The sequence below is a fragment of the Leptidea sinapis genome, chromosome 23, assembly GCF_905404315.1.
Source record: "Leptidea sinapis chromosome 23, ilLepSina1.1, whole genome shotgun sequence".
In the NCBI taxonomy this organism is placed as follows: Eukaryota; Metazoa; Arthropoda; class Insecta; order Lepidoptera; family Pieridae; genus Leptidea; species Leptidea sinapis.
Genome location: NC_066287.1, coordinates 1,790,418 through 1,814,130, shown reverse-complemented (window position 1 = coordinate 1,814,130; position 23,713 = coordinate 1,790,418). Strand labels below are relative to the sequence as shown.

Sequence of the window (23,713 nt, the reverse complement as noted above, 5' to 3'; positions counted from 1 at the left end):
AAAAACGTGGATAAAAAAATTACCAACCATTTTATCGGGTGATAAACTGCCCCCGCTCTACGGCTTGTGGTCAAACAATAATAAACTCTGTTCAAATGAGTTAGAATTGCTTTTATAAATGAAGGAAGTTCTCCCCATTTTCCAAGCCAAAAGATTTGTTTGCGCCATTTCCTGTTTTATTTCAAAGGCGATAAAATTTAGTTTTCATTAATGGTCGATCTATTTTATTCTTCAGCTTCAAACGAATCTGAGCTATTAAACTTGGAAATAAAATCTAAAATTGTTAGTAGGCTTTTAAATTACGATTAAAACACCATAACTCACATATAATGCACGATAACATACTCTTTGAAAGCGTAAATTTAAAGAATATCGTTTCGTCTTGTATGTATGTAAGTATTTAGATTAGTAACCTAAAGATGTTTCACAATAAAAAATATAATGCTATAGATAACATATTTTAGTAGATCTGTGGTTAGACTATACCAGTATATATTTTTATTCAATTTCAGTAACGCCAATTTATGCTCATGGAATAATTAAATCTATCCACGCTATATATAAATAAATCCACGAAAGAAAAACAAGAAAAATTTAACCATTACCGGCTAATATTTAAGCAAGCACAGAAAAAAACTACATGTTTTCATGCAGAAATCCTTTGGGTTGGCAAGCGATTAACACAATGGTTTTAAAAAAAGTTTAATATGTAATAAATGTGTTATTTGCCTGTACAAAAAAGCTACTGCCAGCTTACCATCTCTTAACTATTCTACGTAGCCCCAATTCGAAACTAGGAAATATAAATCAAATCTTTTAGCCTACTTGAATTTGATGTTTAATACTGTACATAGATAAGTAGGTAAAGGCTGTATTTACCTAAGCACAGAGTAGCTAATTCGATCGCTCGTTGACCCCTTGAGATATTAACATTGTTGTTCTTTGTGTTTTAAACTGTAAGAATATATACATTAAAAGATTTTACTTCCCAGTGGAAAGCTCCTTTGCACAGGATGCCGGCTAGATTATGGGTACCACAACGGCGCCTATTTCTGCCGTGAAGCAGTAATGTGTAAACATTACTGTGTTTCAGTGTGATGGGCGCCGTAGCTAGTGAAATTACTGGGCAAATGAGACTTAACATCTTATGTCTCAAGGTGACGAGCGCAATTGTAGTGCCGCTCATAATTTTCGGGTTTCCTGATAATGACAAGAATTCTAAGTGGCACTGCATTGTACTGGGAAAGGCGTATCAATTACCATCAGCTGAACGTCCTGCTCGTCTCGTCCCTTATTTAAAAAAAAAGTAAAAACTGAAGCCACCGTAGGATTATATACTCTATTTACTATAAGTAATATTATACAGGCTATAAGCGTAAATAAATTTTAATAAAAAATACCACATCCAAAATACACACAATCATGGTATTACGTAGAATTCGTCTTAAGCACACCATAGACGCTACAATTTTTAATACTTATTTATTTTAAATAGAAAATACTTTTGAAAACGGTTTTAATTGTAAACGTAGTGTAGGAAACTTTGACACACATAAAACTTGTAGATAACATTTCAACACTACACATCGCTCACGTGCTAACTGTTAACAATCTTGACTAAGCTAGCTTCCTAAACAGAATTAAATAGAATATTTACCCTTATATTTAAGTATCTAGTGATGGTAGTTACCCAATAGAACGATAATACAAAAATGCGAGAGTTAATTGTACAAAAGCACAGGTGTGAACATATTACATCGCATTAATCTTTTTGAGTAGAAAAACACCGAAATTTTGCTTATACAACGTATGTGTTTTATATTTATAGTACACGATAGTGACTTTCTTGCCACTTCTTCTAAAATAATCGTTCAACCTTTCCAAAGTGGAGGTAAATGTTGAGAATTTAATTCATAAGTTGACATTAAGGCACTCCCGTCAGATATTAGCTAGCATCTCTATTTTATCTGACCTAAATGAGAAAACTATTCTTATTTTGTGAAAAAATTGATAACCCTCACTTCTGGGATTAATTACACACATTAAATTTGTAAACGAAATTTATGAACGATGCGCGACTTGAACTCGCGCCCTCTCGCGTTCCGTGCTCTTCCACTGAGCCAACCGTTTGGGTGACGTATCGTCCTTAAATCTTGATATGTCTTGTTCAACTCTCAGGTTGCGGCCTGAATATACCAACACAGTAATTTGTACATTAATAACATATTTTACCAATTTACTAAGTGTTGAAATTACACCTGCTAACCTCTTCTTTTTCTTGTCAACAGGTCCAAGAAGTAGAAGAATGAAAAAGAAAGCCGATACAGAGGAGAAAAGACCTAGAACAGCATTTAGCTCCTCACAGCTTGCAAGATTAAAGGTATGCTAGAGATTAATGCTTATAAAGCCACAGATTACACTCGAGTTGAATACAAAGTTCTGGAATGCGATAGGGCTGTGACCTACTTATAATTGATGACGATAAACATGAGTGTGTCGATTAATTTAAACAATGCTTCCAGTTTATTTTATTTTTATTTTATTTTATTTTATTCACTAAGCAAACAGTACAACAGTGTATTAAACACTTAAAAAATAAAACTTAAAATATAAATCACTGACCAATAAAAGTTTCCACAATTAAATAGCACATAGACAAATGCGATTTGTAATGAAAATAATAAATATTAATTAATTTATTAATTAATTTACCATTTTACCTAATAATTAAATCTCAAATTTTTATTCTGCCCTTCTTCAACACACATGTCTAAAATATTTTTCGCCATTTCTCGTGCTTGGCACACAAGAAGTTATACTTCTTCGTCCTAACGAAGCAAAAATCATTAAAATGATTTATTCCTCGTGGTATTTTTTAAAAATCTTGCAATAATGGCTTTGACAATTAATTATTTAATAATGAATACGGCTGTATGGGCTTGAACCCTTTGCCTGTATGGACAAAGAAACCAAAAAAAAAAAAAATAACGAATGACGCAAACGTCAGAAATTTTTAGGAACCAACTTCGACCTGTTACTTTTTATGTCACAGTGATGCGCGCACATCTTGAAATTTCACCCTCATCATAATTTTTTCAAAACGCGCCTAAAAAAGTATAGCTTCAAAATCGTTTGGAACGGAACCTGTTGGACTCGGATCAGTCATTATTAAAATTCAAAAAATAACACGGAATCACAACTTTAGTATTAACGCGATAGCACGATAAGCGACGACACGGCACAGCCCTATACTGTAGGCGCGCGAGGCGTGCGGACAGCGGGGGAGATGCTCCCGCTCTTTACCCGAGGCCCCGGCTACATTCAACTCGCGCGATAACTGTAGTTAGTTTATTTCTGTTTCTGCCTCCAAACCTCTATAGGAGTCCGTCCATGATAACATCGTAGGTATTATATGCAATAAATACAACTAGTAGGTCACTTGTTTACTCCTTTTTTTACAACTAAACACGTTGTCTTGACGTCTAGTCACTAAAAATGAGCAAGGGCTGTCACGCAATATTGTGAGGATATGGCAAAACAAAAATGCAATTTCGTTTCACATAGAATATTAGCGCGTAGCACTGAGCAATCGATCACAATTATGATGAATTCAGTAGTTTTTGTTTGTTTAACAATTATTAACTTAGGAAATTAAATTCAACAATGATGTAAAGCACGATATAAAATATAAAAATAGAGGCACTTTTAGATTTTTTTTCACCATGAAATAATAATGTGAATTAAAATCCTGCTTCATCAAATCAGTAAGTAGAAAATCGTGTTGTGGCATGAAAACAGAAAAACACATGCAACTGATCTCGTGTACGTGACATGCCTAAATAAGAGTACCGGTTTGCAACATAGCGCATCGGTTTAATTCTGACTTTATATAACTTTTTCTATAAAAAATTTGAAAACAGGCCAGGTTTATTACTTTAGTGTATGTAACAAGCTACGTCTTACACCCGTGATTTATATGTCACTTTGTGTTAGTGTGCATGCATTTCTTATAATAGAGGTTAGTTTACATTTTTCGAAGTTTTCACAGCTGTCACAGTCTATCTAGATCTAAGTTTTTTTTGCAATATTAAAATGGCAGTAATTTCAATAAATTAACATGGAGTTTTGTTCGCAGCACGAGTTTGCCGAGAACCGCTACTTGACGGAGCGGCGTCGCCAAGCCCTGGCTGCAGAACTGGGCCTGGCTGAAGCACAGATCAAGATCTGGTTCCAAAACAAACGAGCGAAGATCAAGAAAGCCACAGGACAGAGGAATCCTCTCGCTATGCAGCTGATGGCACAGGGTCTTTACAACCACAGCACAGTCACCGAGAGTGATGATGATGAAGAGATTAGTGTTACGTGAAGTGTCTGACATGAGTGAAACGAACATCCTGATCATTTGGATGCACGGACTTCCTCCACAGCTTGATTTTCAAGGAACTTTGCTTTTTGTTGAGTGTTCGGAAGAGCTGTTTGACCAGGACCAGGGCAAAGTGCGCGAGGTCAAGTTTGTCTATCGATTTATAAATAAAAGTGTAAAATCTGCGAACGCACGCAATGTCATTGAAGACTAATGCCTGCCACCGAATTCCACCTCCGCTCGATGCACTATAAATTAGGATATCATCTCCACTATCTGGATGTGTGGCGTTCCTCCACAGTGCGGTTTTTAAGTAACTTTCTTCCACGTTCACAAGCTGTGGAATGTGCTTCCTTGTGCGGTGTTTCCAGGACGATATAAAATGGGTACTTTCACAGAAAGCGCGTACACTTTTCTAAAAGGCCGGCAACGCATGTGATTCCTCTGGTGTTACAAGAAATGTGGGCGGCGGTGATCACTTAACATCAGGTGACCCGTCCGCTCGTTTGTCTCTTCTAAAAAAAATTTTAAAAATATTTTAAATATGGAAAACGCCACAAATAACACAATTGTAAGCTTTGACTCTTAGATTAACGATTGGTCTCCGATGCCTACCTGATACCTGCTGATACTAGTATCAGCACATCGGAGACCAATCCTTAATCTAAGTGTAAAGCATTTCTTTTGTTCAGATTCGACTCGGACAGTGACAGTTGACACACGACTACGAAAATTGTGCTTACAGTGTCTTTAAGCACCCTTTTGCCGTTCCGCTATTCTGCTAGACTGCGAATGCTATGTCCTTATAATGTGTATAGAACTACATTGCGTGTACTTTACGTTACGTCATTAGTCCATGATTTTGAGGAAACTTATGACAATCCTATGTCATATTCACATGATTCACATTTTTTTTTAAATTCCGCATAAGCATTTTATTTTACAGAAGAAAGGACAAAACGCAATTATTATTGATATTCACAGATAAAATCTTACAATATTGCTTGTAATTAAATACAATTAAAATGTGTTATGTAGAGTGTAATAATAATCGCAATTCAATTGTAAATCTAGAGTACAAAAACCCACCATACTTAACATACAATAGTGATAATCATCACCATGTTAAATGTATCGTATAAAACAATGATACTGTCATTTGTACTTAAGTATTTTAAAAATAGCCGATTAAAATGTTACTCTCCTATGACGTGATATATGACAATCATAGATATATCAAGAAAAAAAAAACATAAAAATAAGTATCTATTAAGCCTCGATTACACCATTGAGGTAGGATGAACACTTCGAACTTAGCTTTCGTGTGTAAACGGGTTTGCAGATTCAATTCAGGTTTCACCAACACCAAGCGCAGTGATAGCCTAAACTCGTTTAAATGCTAACCGCCCAATTTTGGACGTTCAACATGTTATTTGATCGCGTTCAAGAGCTGTCAATGTCGTTACCGTAATAGAAACAATGAAAAATAGCAATTATGATTTTGTTCATCGATGACATTTTTGACAGGTATTTGATACATTATTTTCTTTATTACATGTAAACTCAGTTTACGTCAACAAGTTCAAAAGATATTGGTGTAATCGTTTTGTGTTTAATCGATATCAAGACAGGCATTTGAATTCGTTTACGTTAAACTGAGTTTTATTAAACTCAGTTTAAAGTGTCATTGGTGAAATCGGGGCTTAGTAATACATGTGTCACCCAGCGAAAGCTCGGTTTGGTCGCGAATCACGAGCTCAGAATTAGGAAGCGCGAAGAGATGCACAGACCTGTCGGAACTCGCACTTAACGTATCCACACTTCCTATATTGATATGGAATTTGAATTAAAAATATTATCAAATTATGTAAAGAGGATATTGTATAAGAATGAGACAAAAGTATACAGTGTTTATAGTGTAATAGTGTTTTTCACTGTCGAACATTGTGTAAACGAAGATGGCGTACTGTCAAAATGTGTCCCAATTAGGACACTTTCGAGTCACACAATGCGCGTTATAACAATCTATATATAACTATAAAAACATAATATCTGCTCTATTTCGATATACAATCATTGACTGTATATCGAAATAGAGCAGATCATTTTTGATTTTTCAAAAATGCTATTTTCTGTCATAAATAGATAATAAATAAATGACAATTGCTGAATTAAACTTAATTTTACCGATCGATTCGATCTCGAACTTTCTATACCATTTTAATTGAATGAACCGTTGAAACGTTTCAATCTGTTTCCAATGTACCCTCAACTTTGAATTCTGTAAACATGTAATATTTCTTCTTTATAGATATTTTATAAGCTTTAAACACAATACAAGTAACAGAACACTAGCGTACCTCAGCGATCTCAGAAAATTATAAATTAAAATACTCCGACAGTGACCAGTCTCAGCGGCGCATCGCGTGGCACTCAATACTTTTGTCATCCCAAGATTGCTTAGCGGCCGTATAAATCGTGTGTATGTGTGCGTGCGTCAATTCGGGGTTCTCTAGTATAAAGTTAAAGTACTGTTCTATTACTGTATTGTGCTTTAGACGAATGCTTATGTCTGTGACTTTGACTGCGTAAATTACCTGATTAGTAATAGTAGGCTTCATATTTTGAAAATATTTGAGTTGTATGTTTGGCAAGTAATAAATGAATACAAATAAAATTAGATGATGCAATGTAATATCCAATTATGTTAATTATTTAAATTGTATATATAAAGAGGCTTTTAGCTTAGTTGTAAATACTGTAATTTTAACGTGAATGTTATTACTATAAATATATTATGTTTTGTGAATATTTTTAGTGTAATGAATGTCATCTAAGCCATTGTAACTCTTCCAATTTTCGTTGTTTGTAAATAGATTTTATTTAATTCTAGACTGGTACGTAATGATTATAATAAATAATATAATGTGGTTTTAAGATCGCCTTTTCTTTCATTCCTTGTCGTCTGAAAATTCATGTTTTTATACCTGATTATGAAACAGATATATTATACATTTTGGATTAACTCCAGCTTAGTCAAAACAATGCTTGTATATATATAAATTAAAATTATCATTACGGGGAAGTTTACCAAGAATACAGGCAGCATTTCCGTGTTGGATAGCTTTTGTTAACTGAAATAGCTTAGATTTCCACTAGCCTTATTGAGGCGCGTAGATAGTAGTACTTTGCACATTCTCCGCGCCTCTGGGCCCACGGCCAAGTGTATCGATATCAAATGGCACAAAGATGTATCAAAGTTAGACTCACTGAGACCGACATAATATTTCTGACGTTTGCTGTCTTCGGCAGTGGACGCAGGAGCCCCAGCACCAACTGACGTAACTTTGACATGAGGAGGAGCCAAAGCTTCGACGTCATACACCAGTGCTCATCCCAAGCCATCAGTCTCATAATTTATAGGTACTCTAGCTTAGTATAATATACACCCAGTACTGGTCAGAGAAGAGGAGCAGTATAGAAGTTCAACGGTTACATCTTTAAAATGAAAAGCTACTTTAGGCACTTACTAATAAGATTCATTTTAACAAGTGAGACAGGCCTGGTACGACCAGGCCTGTCTCACTTGTCCCTGTCACTTGTCATCTCACTTGTCGCGCGTAGTTATCGAAATCGTAAGTACATGTGGCGGCCTCTACACAGTATGCCAGACATTAGGGACTCAGGAGCGAGCCCACTTTACCGCTCGGACTGATATTTTAAAAATGGAGAAACATAAATAAAACAAAGCATATAAAAGGTCATTGCGATCCAAATTTAAATTTATTAAGAGTCCTTAATTTAAACTGATTATTATTATAATGAAATTACCATTCATCTACCTATTTATTTCCTCTATACTAAGTAGGTTTGACAATGGTGTGATGTTCAAAATTACGATTACATTCCTATTTATTTAATCGAAAAAACTGAGCTATTTTTATAAGATGACCTTATACTAAGTAGGTATATAACACAACCCTAATGTCGTCAGAAGAGGTAAGAGTCACGAGATAGAAAGAGAGGCAACTTCTAGGTGAATAAAAACGTGGGTAGTAGCGTAATGTGCCCGAGTAGTACTTAAAAACACTGAACGAGCCTAAACAAGTTATTGCAATACATTACCACAAAATAAAATCCTCACGGCTATATCTGACGATATCAGGAGCCAGATATATAAACGATGGATATCTGTTCACATGGAGAATAACAAAAAATAAATTAGACTTGTAATTAATATTATGAATTTTTATATTTTGGACACCACACCCTTATACAGTGATGGTTTTCTAGTTTTTAAGTTTACTTTTAATTAGAATAAAGAATTAATGTTAACCATGGGACGTAATTGGTCTGAAATAAAAGAATTATTATTCTCTTTATTACAATTTCATATTATTTTCTACATTTATATATATAACATATGTATAAAAAACAATATTACAAATATAAATATAAAAAATAGAGTTCCGCCGGCGTTGGTTCACGACAATTCCGCCGGTGGTTAGGGCGACAGACTGAGGAACTTCCGCACGATGCGTGCCGTTCCCAAAACAGCTGCTTTCTGTAACTGACCCTTTATCCAGTTATTAAGTGAGAGCCTCTTCAGATGATGGTCGAGGCTATTTGCTATAAGACCGTTAACGGAAACGACTATTGGGACAATTATTGTTGAATCAACATCCCACATGTCAGTAACCTCGTGTGCTAAGTCTAGGTATTTCAACAATTTGTCTATTTCAGCTTTCACAAGGTTATCATCACACGGAACGCTGATATCAACAATAAATATATATCATTATTATCATTATTACGGCCTGTCAATACTCGCTAAATAAGCACAGAATCCTTTAACAGCTAACAATACTAAAAATGTAAACAGCGTCGCTAATCAGTTTCTGCATCATGACATCTCGGTACGTGATAAATCAAGTACAGCATCTGTCAAATAAATCAGCCTTTATAAGCGGCTGTAAATCATAAGTGATGAATATATACGAGGAATTGAAGACGAGCTAACTGGCTTCACTTATTTGTGTAGCTCGACAATTCGTAAGCTAATGTTTTGTTCAGTTCTTAACACGAAATATTTCTTATGATTTGTAAAACAATGAAATTGTAAATCTGGATTTAAAATAGTGGCAATGAGTTTCTTGCTACTTCTTCTCAAATTCAAATTCAAAAACACTTTATTCATGTAGGTCACAGAAATGACACTTATTAATGTCAAAAAAAAAATATAAAAATATTGTTTCTTATTGAATTTACCGCTACTTCGTAAAGGGTTGAGCTAATGGGAAGAAGTAGCAAGAAATTCATTGCCACTCTTTTAAGTCAAGATTAACATTTTAGTTGTTTTACAAATTAATTCAATTACAATATATGCAAAGTGACGCAACAAAAATACTCAAATGTCAAAAACTGAAAGGCTTACATGAGTGAGTCAAAAAAAGAAAAAAAAGTAAATCAATACTTATAAACACAAGAGTTATTGAGTATAGTAGATGCATCAATCCACACATACCGTAAATAAATAGAGGCATTATGTGAACATTTCATAAAATAAAATATATAATAACTTTAACTTTAAAGGAAATAATAATAATAAAAAAACACATCAAGCAGACCTCCCGGTAACAAGATCATCCAGCCCCCTCGAGTAGCACCCGTTCACGAACATGACGCATGGACCAGCCATCGCCTCCCTCGACCATATTTTAGGGAAGGGAACGACCCGCCCCACGTCGCCGCCACAATTCTCACTAGCTCAACCCTTTACAAAGTAGCGGTAGATTCGATAAGAAAAAATATTTTTTGGACATTCATAAGTGTCATTTCCTTGACCTACCCTACATAAAGTTATTTTGATTTGATTTGCCTTTTCAAGATTTAAGACATGTGTAGAAGAAATTGTCTTACGAAGACAGTTAGGGACATATTATTAAACGAACTATGCTTATATTTTAATCATTTAGGCCTTCATCTTCTCATAAAATTTTGTTCATTTAGGTCGAAAAAATGATACTTTTCAGTTCGTCAAAAATTATGACGTTTTAAAAATAATAATAAGGCGGGGTGGGATGACACAATTAGGCTAGGCAAAAGTCGCAAATATGTTGGTCTCAGTGAGTCATACATCTTTGTGCCGTTTGGTGTCGAGACACTTGGCCCGTGGGGCCCAGAGGCGCGGAGAATGTTCAAAATACTATCTTCGCGCCTCAATAAGGCTACTGGAAACCCAAGCGCTGGCAGCTATTTCGGTCAACGGATCAGCCTTGCTATCCAACGCGGTAATGCTGCCAGTATTCTTGGTACGCGTAATGATAGTTTTAATTTTATGTAGTCGTTGTATTGTAAATATAATTAAACATTATGTTGAATATTAAATATTAGGCCGAAAGCCGACCGTTCTTAATTTACTTCATTCTCTATAGTTATTAATCTTTACGGTCAACCGCATAACATTGAGTTCTTATGTGCGTATAAGAACTCATTATTACCAGGGGCGTAGGTACCGCCGTATCTGCTGTATCATTTATACGGGGCCCCTGGGCAACAAGGGCCCCCGACGTGCGTAAGAAAAAATTAATAAAAAAAATTATGGTTACCGAAAAAAAGGCAAGGAGAGTGGAGTTTAATTTGAAGTGTTTGTAACAATTTTGGAAAAAGTAACAGATAGCTAATTTTTTATATTTATATTTGTAATATTGTTTTTTATAAATATGTTATATATATAAATGTAGCTCTGGGCCCCACAGGCCAAGTGTCTCGACACCAAATGGCACAAAGATGTATGACTCACTGAGACCATCATAATATTGAATATTATTATAAATAAATCTTAATCTTAGTGTTACCAACCACATGCAAATATTACATACAAATAAATTTTAAATTTTGATTGAATTTGTGTAACGTAAGAAGTAAGAACTAATACTTAGAAATAGTATTTATTTGTTGGTACCTAAATAATAAAGAACAATGGAAAATAGATTCTCCTGGTGCTAACAGTAATTCTTCATATTAAGATTGTAAATTAAATGTAATGAAATGAAATGATTTATTTGTATGAACCGTGGTAACATAGTTGTTAACAATTGATAGGTGTATAGAACAATTCGTCAATACTTCGGCATACAAATATTTGATTGTCAATATTGGAGTTTTTATATTTATACGTCATTAATACACATTACATAGCTTTAATTCAATAATATAATATAAAATAAACATTAGTTTGTAGGTACCTCTCAAAAATTACATTCAAATAATATTATTTTTGGCTAAAGAATTCTTTTAAACTATAAAAGCATTTATCTATTAGCCGTAATTTTAATTTTTTATGCATTAATGTTTTAGGCATCTCTCTAATATTCTTTGGAAGGTGGTTAAAGACCCTAATACACATAACATTTGCGTTATTTTGATGAAGCGCTGTTCTACAGTATGGCATCAGAAGGCGAATTGGATCTCTTAATCCTAATATGGAATAGTCCTTTGCTGGTTTAAAAAGTTCACCATGTTTTTTAATGAACATACAAATTTCTAATATATATAGACCAGTAAGCGTTAACAGACGGTGCTTTTTGAATAATGGTCTACACGATTCTAGAGGACTGACATTGCATAAAGCTCTTATACATTTTTTTACATAATATAATCTTATGAATGTACCATGAATATAATATATTCTTTATTTTTATATAGAATCATGTGTGCTTGCTTCTATCTTTGCTTGCATCTAACACATGCCTTATTACTAAACATTTGTATGTACTACCAATTATAGGAGAACACATCATTCCATAAAAATAACAGTGACTTTAATTTGCATTTAAGATGACTAAAAACTACTTAAGTATCTTAAAAATAAGTTTTATAATAAGTATTAGTTGGAAGAATATGGTTTTCTGAACAATAACAAAAGTTGAATATAATAGAAAGATAAACACTTAATAAATATATATATATATATAAAAATCTCTTATCATAAAACAATATTTCAAAAATAATTTATTAGGATTCATTAGAGACAGAAAATTCAGAGAGGTCATTTCATCAAACACGCAGTGTCAGTAAGGGTGAAAAGAAAAAGAATTTAAATGAGCATCAATAAATCACACGGCTCATAAGACGTACAGACAAACAGATTCCCGGTGATTTATAGCAAACGTTAATTAGTGGCCAATTAGAACTGTCTGTCATGCTATTTTGCAAACTGAATATTTTTCTATTTTCGTACAGACGCTATCGTTGACTGAGAGCTTTTAAATAAAATTAATGAAATATTATTAAGAGAACTTTCTTTGTACCTAATGGATAAAGACAAAATTAAATGATATAAAACTAGAGATTAAAATAAAATACATTATCAGAGGGTTACCAAAGAGGATGTAAATACTACGTAATAAGAGGCTGCTTAAGTTTGGTTTGGTTTTGTACCCGGACTTTCTACTGAAACTGCCATTCTGAGTCTCAAGCACACTGTCCAATACTATACTGATAGGCGGACGCCTGTGTATGCCTGCTTCCTTGATTTATCAAAAGCATTTGATCTTGTTTCGTATGATCTTTTATGGAAAAAACTCGATAAGACTGGCGTGCATACACAGGTGCAGCGTCTCTTTCAGTACTGGTACGCTAACCAGACCAATAATGTAAGATGGGCTGGCAGCCTCTCGGATGCGTACAGGCTGGAGTGCGGGGTGAGGCAGGGGGGGTTGAGCTCACCCATGCTCTTCAATCTGTATGTCAACGAGCTCATAGTTGGGCTCAGCAGCGAGCGTGTCAGCTGCTCGGTTGATGGTGTTTATATAAACAACATTAGCTACGCGGATGACATAGTGCTGCTGGGTCCAAGTGTAGGCTCTATAAGAAGGCTGTTAGCTATCTGTGAAAGGTATGCGATGCAACATGGGCTCAAATATAATTGCCAAAAAAGCAACTATTTGGTCTTTAGAGTCCCTAGTAAGAATATATGTAATATTCCGCCAATGAAGCTGAATGGTGTTGAGCTTAAGAAAGTTTAACATTTTAAGTACCTTGGACACTACGTCACCGAAGACCTCGAAGACCAAATGGATATTGAGAGGGAACGCAGGGCACTGGCGGCGAGGAGTAATATGCTGGCTCGCAGGTTTGCTCGATCTAGCAGTGAGGTAAAGATAACGCTTTTCAAAGCATATTGTCAAACCTTCTATACGAGCAGCCTGTGGGTCAGATATACTCAAAGAACGCTTAGTGCCTTTCGCGTTCAGTACAACAATGGTTTCAGGTTGATGTTGGGGCTGCCCCGCTTTTGCAGTGCTTCGGCAATGTTCGCGGATGCGAGGGTGGACGGCTTCAATGCCATCCAACGCAAAAGAACCGCGTCATTGCTGAGGAGGTTGCGGGGTAGCCCTAACATCATTCTGCAAACCATTGCTAGTCATTATGATGCGCCAATTATAAAGGCATTTATGCGGCTTCATGTGCCTGTTTAGTTATAATTATACTAATATAATTTAGGACATTTTACTAACAATTATTATGGATATCTTTTTTTTTTTCCGAATTTAAATTAATAATATTATTAAGTATTTTCTTATTAATTGTGATTATGACATATGTTAAATTTTAAACTGTAATTTTATCTGTAATTTAATTAATATCAAATTAAACTCAACAGTATTATGTAATTTAATTTAAGTTAAGATTTTTTGTATATCTATGGGTAATGCCTGAAAATAAAATGATTTATTATTATTATTATTAAGTATAATTGAAATTTAGTTTATGAAACGTGCAGTGTGATTTGACATAAGTTTGAAACAGTTAATAGACGTCGCTTCATTGTGTGTTTATCTTACGGGGAGTTTTCCGAAGAGCTGTTTAACCTGGTTTCTGCCGCCAAATTCCACCTACGCACGATTCGCCACAAATTAGGATATCATCCCCACCATCTAGATGTGTGGCGGTCCTCCACAGTGCGGTTTTCAAGGAGCTTTCTTCCACGTACTACAAAGCTGTGGAATGAGCTTCCTTGTGCGGTGTTTCCTGCACGATATGACATACCGACGGCGGACGACAACGCTCCTGTTATTCCTCTGGTATTGCAAGAAAGTATGGGCGGCGGTGATCACTTAACACCAGGTGACCCGTACGCTCGTTTGTCCTCCTCTTCCATAAATAAAGAATGTTGGTTGTTAATGCATCTTTATTTGTGTGAATATTTTCATCTCCTTAATAAATTAATACAATTATGTAGAAAACTAGTGCTGAGAGGAAACGAGAATATCGGAATTTGTATTTTGAATTATTTTCAATAATCCTAATCCTTTTTTATGTATTAATAAATAAATACAGTTTACATGAAGCTACTGTTTATTTTTGCAATTCTTTGGAATGAGTATTTTTAATCATGAACTTTTCAGAAGTTTCACTTCTACCGTGTGTGACTTGCGCACACGCACGCATATTTTTTTAGATACATTTCAGAATGATATCAATCAATCAAACAAATTTCTACGAAAACTGCAATAAAAAAAAATTGCAGTTGTAGAGACTGCCGATAGAAGTGAAACCATAGAACTTTTAGTAATAAAATTTGTAATTTTATAATGTTTAAAAACAATAAAATGATTAATTTCGGTTTATTTTTAAAACTTATTTTCATAATAGTGTATATTAAATCAAACAAAAACACTATTTCAACAATGCACAGTACACATTGAACTTTTCACTATATCCATTCAATTTCACTTACCAGACGTCAGCTGCATAGCTACAGATATACTGCTATAAGCATTTCGGTGATGCGAACTCACGAGATTTCACCCATGCAAAGTGAAACCTCTAATTGGGTAAAAGTGAGACCATTTTCTACTGACAAATATAAGTTTAGTTTGTTACTTTAAATATATTTATTTATTCGAATGAGACATTGACCTACAGAGAGAAGTACGCGTTGAAGCTTGCCTTACTAAATAAAGGGATTTTGGCACAAATTGTGACCTATGTCTTAATACCTAGACAAATCACGTCGCATAAAAACAAAGATGTAATATGGATGATACAAATTACACCATAAAAAGCTACGATTGCTACATTGCCGCGTTTACTCCAGTTGCTTAAATTATTCTTGGTCAATAAGCAGCAATGTATAACATTTATTTAGTTCACGTTACATTATTGTCAAATTATGAACCCGTTTCAAACAGTTGACACAAAAATAAGGCGAAAAGTGTGGTTACATTGTCTTTAAACACAAGTCTTTTGCTGTTCCGCTATCAAACTGCGAATGATAATATGTCATTAAATGTGTATAGAATGTCATTAATTCTATACAATAATCGCAAGCGAAATCTGATGTTCGAGACCCAGAATCGCCACCATTCGAATTTCGAACGTGAACTAACATTTATGTCCCACAAACATGTAAAGCTATTTATAAATGTTTTAACTCAGCATTGACAGCTGCTGTCAGTGTCTAAATTTAAGTGTATTTGGAAAGACGTCATCACTATCTCTTTGGAAATTATTAAAGCATTAGTCATCTTAGTTTATATTCCTTATTGAGACTTGTGCGGTAAAAGAATAGGAGCTTTGAAAGTGGGACAATATCTAGTCCTCTGAAGACTAAACAAATTTTACTTATTCGTAATGGATACTCCAGACGTAGATTCTGTCGTGGGCAGCATCTTGAACGAATGCAGTTCGCTCGTACACTTGTTTTTTTATAGCTGCAGCCATCATCTGAGATTATGAGAAAATGGTATTGTTTTTAGGAACACACGGCAGTTGTAAATACTTAGTCAAAGCGAGGTTACTAACCAGTGGGAGGATCCTTTGCACAGTATGCCGGCTAGATCATGGATACCAAAACGGCGCTTTTTTCTGCCGTGAAGCAGTAATGTGTTAGCATTATTGTTTCCGTCTGAAGGGCGCCGTAGCTAGTAAAATTACTGGGCAAATGAGACTTAATATCTTATGTCTCAAGGTGCGAGCGCAACTGTAGTGCCGCTCAGAATTGTTGGGTTTGGGTTAAAAATCCTGAGCGGTACTGCATTGTAATGCTCAGGGCGTATCAATTACCATCAGCTGAACGTCCTGTTCGTCTCGTTACTTATTGTCACAAAAAAAATAGAATACGAAATACATCTATTTTTTTAGTAATTATATAATATTTCTTTAAATATTATTTTTAAATAATTGTATTTCCTATTATTAAGTTCACTTTTTGTCTTCACCAACTTTAATCAACATACAAGTATATAATTATTTATTAATTTATCCACTCTGAAAAATTTTGCTCTGACAACATAAATATTTTTGATAATTACAATAACGATTAATATAAATAACGCAATCTATTTTTCGCTTTTTAAAAAAAAAAAAACAATTATTTATTTATATTATTCTTCAAGAAATATTCTTACAAGTTTCAATTTTAAAATTATGTCAAACAAAAAATGGCTTTTTGTAAACTAAGATAAACTTATTAACGTTAAAATACCACGTAATGAATGATACCTTTGAAGAATTTCTTAATATTGGAACCATACCATAGCAACTCAAATATAGCCACACAGCTCTGCATGGTACGCAATCAAATATAAAAATTATGATTTTTTGAAAAGAAATAGAGTCATTTAGCTATGGAAATTATGCATTAGCTATGATTATCAGAGCCCATTACTTTACTTAACTAGTTTCACAAGTTCAGTAAGCACTTCGTAAATCTGTCAGCAATCTCCATAACTCAACTTAAGTGTTCTTAATATAGATATGAATATGTAAGCAGCGAATTCAAACTTCTCGTTATATGCTTTATTTAGCTGTTGTTTTGGGCAAACGAAAAATGTGATGATAGATGCTAAAATGTCATGAGATGATTGCGTAACTAAAGTAGCAGTGGACAGATCACATAGCTCGGTCAAAATGTCGTTGGGACAGTAAAGTCCTCGAATAGCGACCACCGTACCGGAACACGCAGTGTTGTTAGGCCCACAAGATGGACCGAAGATCTGGTTAAGATCGCTGGAATAGGCAGCGCAGGACCGATAGAGGCCTTTGAACAACACTGGACGTCTTCTTGCTGAAATAATGATGATGATTATGATACGTGGTCGTCATTTGAAGACTTTACTGCCCCACCGGCCATCTGTCTGCTGAGCTATGTCACTTGCCTTCTGCCACTTCATTTTCGCTATCATCTGATCTATGTCGGTGACTTTGGATCTCCTACAGATCTCCTCATTTCTGATTCGATCTCGCAGGGAAACTCCAAGCATAACCCTTTCCAATGCCCTCTGAGCGACCATGAGCTTTCTCATCAGGCCCATAGCTAGCGACCACGTCTGCGTTCCATAAGTCATTACTGGCAACACACAATGGTAGAAAACCTACGTCTTCAGACACTGCGGTAGGTGGGTTGAGAAGATTTGACGCATTACGCCTAGAGGAGAGAAAAATATTTTATTGACAGATTGGAAGGATTATCATTTGGATATCATTTTAAAAAGGACCCCACGCAATTTACAAAATAAACTACTTTTTTTTCTCATTTACACTAATATTAAATTAAATTGCCTTTAAAATGTATATTAATTCTAGTCTTTAAATAATGACATTTAAAAATAATAATTATAATTTAAATTGACCTAAGTGCTTAAAATATAAACTTTATTAATGTTAAATCATTAATAATAATAACTAGAATTTTGTAATGAAACGAAAAATTAATTAATAATAATTTTGCATGCCAGAAATGGCCGAAAACATTGATATATTAAAACAATTTACACCCATTGTTACATGTTCTAGCAAAATAAAGGATTAATTTATTTATTTATATTCATTAAAGTTTTTATCACTATTCTTAGTTTAAATTTATTTACTATTTTTTAGTTCAGTTTTCTATAAAAAACATGTTTTTTAGTTTTTTTTAACTATTATTTATTATCGATTCGCATACTGTAGGGAAAAACATATTTACATTATTTTCTTAATTTGGTTGTTATTTAAAGAAAAGTTGCATCAGGCCTGTGTACTTACCAATGTCCAGGATGAGAGTTTCTGGAAGCAAGCGGCTCCTTATTCGTCTTCCTGTATTTAAGTAAACATGCTCATAAGAAGTACTCACAAAGTATCAGTATTGCCATAAGTAATAAGGGCACATTGTTGGTCGATTATTACAATTATCACTGCAGACGTGGTAACACAGAATAATTACAACTACCCACATGTTACAGTAATGATTGACTTAGGGCGAGTAAGTTGATAATTAATGCTTCACGTATCTGTAGCAAACTTGCATTAGTAGTCGGCATTTTGACAATGTAGATAGGTAAGATAGTAATGGAACATTTTGATACAAGCATTGACGTACTATAAACAACTCACACCTATTAAAGGTCGTCAATAATGCTCGAGTGGAGTTGTGTATACACTATCCCCCTTATTCATAATAGTCGGCTAACTTAAAGCATTGCTAATTCTCAGTCTGTCTTCTTCTATTGACCTAAATCAGAATGAGAAAAAACACTCCTTAGCGGCTGTTTAAAGTTAGCGGACCATTATGAATAAGGGGGTATACGTATTAACTTTTTAAGCAACTGTTCGCTTTCAAATTCGGCTGTATTATACTTCGCCTTCAATCGCCATACTGTAATCACTACTATTTCAAACTTATGTCAAATCACATCAAATGTATTAAAATAGCATATTGTTATACAAGGGTGGAAAGTGGGCTATTAACAGCAAACGAGCTGTCATTAACAAGCCCCAACCGAAGGCGAGGGTTTTTAATGTCACGAGTTTGCAATCTACACAACCGTGTATCATATAGGAAAAGAAATCAAAGAATTAGATATGTTTTTCTTAACATACATACGTAATCAAATAACAAATAATCAATTTATCACACAAAAGTTGAAAGTTTACAGAAAATGGCGCGTTTATGCAACTGGACATTTTTTTACAACAAAACTAGGCAACTTTTTTAACAATTTTTAACAATTACTTTTTTTGACACTTAAAGTTGATATGATAATATTAAAATTAAAAGTGGTAATTAAATATAATTAACAATCAATAAAAAAAATGAGAACTCAATGCTCAGACGTACACCATTCATTCTTACACTCGTATAAAATCTATCCGATTTTATTCAATGTATGCACCTAAACTTTAATTGACTTATAAATTTTAAAACTAAACTGCTTATGTAATGATTGAGCATCTCAAAGACACGACCGCCTATATGAAAGAGGCTTATGCAAAAGATTTAATTTACGTTTACGAATCATAATTATAGCGTCTGACAGTACCTACGCCATGTTTAACAACTGTATTGAAAGTGTCATTTGTAACCGACTTTAGTTTATTTACTTTTAACTTTTAAAACTTTTCATATACTTACAAACTATTTTGTTATGTATATAACAGCCATTGTAAAATACTCAATTTGATTAATTAGAGTGACCGTTGAGTTACTTGTACGTTCTTCTTACGAGCTCTACTTGAACGTGATCTTGGCTAACTTGTGGTAAACCTTCCACAGAAGCCACAGTAGGAAGAATAGAATAGAATACAAGGCCAAGAATTTATTTGAATATCTATTCAGGCATTTGGGGCAATAATTTGAGCGTTTAACTACTTAAGAACGCAATATTTGAAGTCAAATTTTAGTTTTGTACATTATTGCAGTCTTGTACTAAAACTATTAAAGAAAATAATTTTTTATAAGTGATATAATATATCATCTCGAATTTAAAGGAGTACCACTTCGCTAATACACTCCTATACTGCTTCAATCTATTTACCCCCTTATTCATAATAGTCTGCTAACTTAAAGCATTGCTAATTCTCACTCTGTCTTCTTCTATTGACCTAATTCAGAATGAGAAAAAACACTCCTTAGCGGCTGTTTAAAGTTAGCGGACCATTTTGAATAAGGGGGTTAGAATTTACCTATGCCCTTAACCCTAGACTTCAAACAACTTCCTGGTCTTACCAGAGATCGAAGGTGCTCACTTGTCATAAGATTTTATGTAGGTTCGTTTGTCATTCTATTCTATAAAACTGCATAATTACTAATATACCTATTCCCTATCATATAGGTGATCACCTGTCAAGTGGTGCTCAGTTCCAACGATTGGAACACAGCCTCGTGCACGAGTTACGCCATATATTTGCGGCTGGCATGTTATATGTAAGCGCATCTTGGAGGACCTCACACGAAGTGATATCACAGTATAGATACGACTAACGAATTTTCCTCTAATTGTTTAAAAGTTTACCAACAAGAAATAGGATTTGAATTATTCTTTTTATTTTTATATATTATTTTCATATAACCTCAATTGCTCAATTAGCATAAATTATATTATTCTGATTTTCATCATTTACTCCACTCAGTTAGCTTTATGTCTTATGATTGTATAGGTGTTGTTCTGCGTCTCTACAAATTGTATTGCATTGCTTTCGCAGATTTTTAAATTAGTGCAATCTGTAATTGGAATAACTATTTATTTAATTTTGAAAACCAGCGCCTCATGAAAATATTATTTCAAGCAGCATAAGGTGAGCCTACTTCCCTTTGTCTTAATGTATAAGGTGATTCGTATATTTACATTTACTTCAAGGCATTTTTATTATTATTATTTTTTTGAAGGCTATCAGATATTCTGAGAGCCATGGTGTATGTAGGTGAACGTTTAATTTTAATGAGTCTAACAGGATTGTGCTTAATGTGTAACTTAATTATAATTGAATTGAATAACATTTATTTTTGATGAGCTGTTTTCGCCTCATAATATACAAGCAACCAGTCCAAATTGAGACCATCGTCATAGAGTTCATTAATTATGATACCACCAAAATTTCTTTAACATAACTGCGGTATTTAACCATAGTGTTAGAGAGGTAAATGCGATCATGAAGAGAAAACGTAAACGTAAACGAGTAAACTCAGTAAGGCTTTCTAGGTTAGAGACTTAACATCTTATGCGTCAAACTGTCGAGCGCAATTGCGATGCCGCTCAGAATGTATGTGTGTGTGTTCCTTGATCAGTACTAAATTGTGATGCCTTACTATCCTCGTCACTTTTTCTCAAAAAAAAACAGATTCGACAGGAAACTATTATTTTAATATTACTGCATTTATAAACTGAACTAAAACTTACATCTCAATATTTAAATAAACGTAAATACTTGAAGTCATATCCACACTAAGACCGGGTGCAATAAACTAAGAATATTAATAACGTTAATGGTCGCGGCGATATCGTGGGGAAATAAATGCTGAGCCATAAATGATGCAGTTCTTTTATGTGGTTCTATTTTATTTACATTGCAGTTGTATCAAAGGCGCGAAAATTGGACGCGTGCTGTTATGAAAAATGAAACCCTTGCGGTGTGGTTCGTAATAAAAAAAGGGTTAAGTGTTTAGTGTTTTGCTTGATAATTAACGTGACTGACAAATTTAAAAACAATACGTTTCATATGAGCAAGACAACAACAACAAACAATTCGTTAGCTTGGTTTTAGCATTTACCACCACTTCGGAAAAGTTAAGCTTTGATGAGAAGATAAGAAACTCCATTGCCACTAATTTTAAATGAATATTTAAGTAAAGCATTTCAAATCATATTTATAAAATACAAAGATTACACGTTCTTATGTATGTTTAAAAAATATAAGTAAATAAATCATAAAATATAAAACTCAAAACCTGAACTTCTTTCAGGAAGCATCACTCCTCTAACTGCCACAGCCTGTATCGGCATACTCGGCGTCGATATATCGAGTGACGTTCAGTTCTCTGGAAGTGAAGGAGGAGGCAAACTGGCCTCTAAAAAGCTGGTTGTACTCAGTAAGGCAACATAGTACTTCACTATAAGCCACCGCTTGCAACTATATAATGCGCAAAATCGGACTCACACGGAGTACTGTTCTCGTCTCTAAACGAGCGCTCCCCAGTACCAGCTTCTTCCATTTGACCGCAAACAACGAAGAGCGGCTCGAATCATCGACAATCAACTCATCTCTGATCGGCTTGATTCTTTCGTCTATGCATCATCTACCGCATTTATCAAGGGGAGTGCTCAGAGGAGTTGTTCGGGTTGATACCAGCGGCTGAATTCCACCACCGGATATTACGTCGAAATGCAAAATACCACCAGCACCACGTTGAAAGGAGGATGGCGAGAATGCATGTTTTTTGGGACCCACTGAAAGCAGTGGCGTACATCATGGAAACTTATTAAGAATTGTACAACGTAACAAAACTAAGACAAAAGCAAATCGTATGTATGTCTAAAAAAGCGGGAGAAAAAAGATATACCTAATAATAAAACATAACCTAAAATTATTAAACGATATCTATTGTTCAATCAATAATTTGTATCTTATGTCTATGCCTAATTGCTGTCTGCTAAAAGATAATATTATATTTATGTGGAAGGTTAGCCAGCAGCTAATAATTGAGGATTCACAATTCATTCTTTTTTCAAGAAGGTATCGAATCTTTTAAGATACATACCTACTGATTTTAGTATCAAAAATCGATAATAATCTTATTGAATCTTATTGTGAATTACAACTGAATTACTTGAGTAGGTATAGATACTTTGATGGTGTCAGAAAATCCATATAAAAAATGGCTGTCATGTCAAAAAAATGTAGATGTCAAAAATCAATTGAGCAAAACGTTTCGTTAGTGCAAGAAGACTTATTTTTAATAAATTATAATAATTTATTTCTTTTGACTCCCATATCTTAGCGCCTCAATAATTTTTGTATAAGCATCTTATAAACTTAAGTTTTATAATTAATATAAACTTGTACTTGTACGATGCTTCCTTAATTTTTAAACTATATTGTGGGTCCATTCTCGCCATCCTCCTTTCTTGCCTCGCACAACTACTTTGTATGTGGATTTTGTCAATTGCCGGCTGCTGTTTTCCCAAACGGACACAACTTAGAGATCTTCAAGAATAGAGCATTTTCTTGCGGATTGCGATTACTCATTTTGCGGATGTCTATGGTGGTTGCATCACCGCTCCTCGTCACGTGAGTCTCTTATCCACTTGCTCCCTCTTATATACAAAAAAATAGTATACAGAAAATTGAAATGGCGCTGGACAGGACATATGTTGAGAGAAAAGACAGAGAAATGGACCAAAATTATAACCGAATGGTACCCTAGAGAAAGCACACGAAGCAGAGGAAGACAGATAAAGAGATGGGAAGATGATTTTAAGAAAGCAACGGGCCCAGAATGGTTACGTATAGCAAAAGATAGAGACAAGTGGAAAGCCTTAGAGGAGGCCTTTGTTGAAAGACAAGCTGTTACAAGGAGAGAACTAC

The 23,713-nt window shown here is 34.4% G+C and overlaps 1 protein-coding gene across 1 annotated transcript in view; it reads left to right on the top strand.

Annotated features, from left to right (window-relative positions):
* Positions 1-7,300, top strand: part of LOC126971436 (segmentation polarity homeobox protein engrailed-like) — a 28,315-nt gene extending 21,015 nt beyond the window's left edge. Inside the window, exons 2-3 of the mRNA XM_050817755.1 lie at positions 2,289-2,380; positions 4,136-7,300. Of these exons, the coding sequence (XP_050673712.1) occupies positions 2,289-2,380; positions 4,136-4,366 (323 nt within the window). The 3' untranslated portion in view covers positions 4,367-7,300. The remainder of the gene's footprint in view (positions 1-2,288; positions 2,381-4,135) is intronic.
* Positions 7,301-23,713: the final 16,413 nt, after the last annotated feature.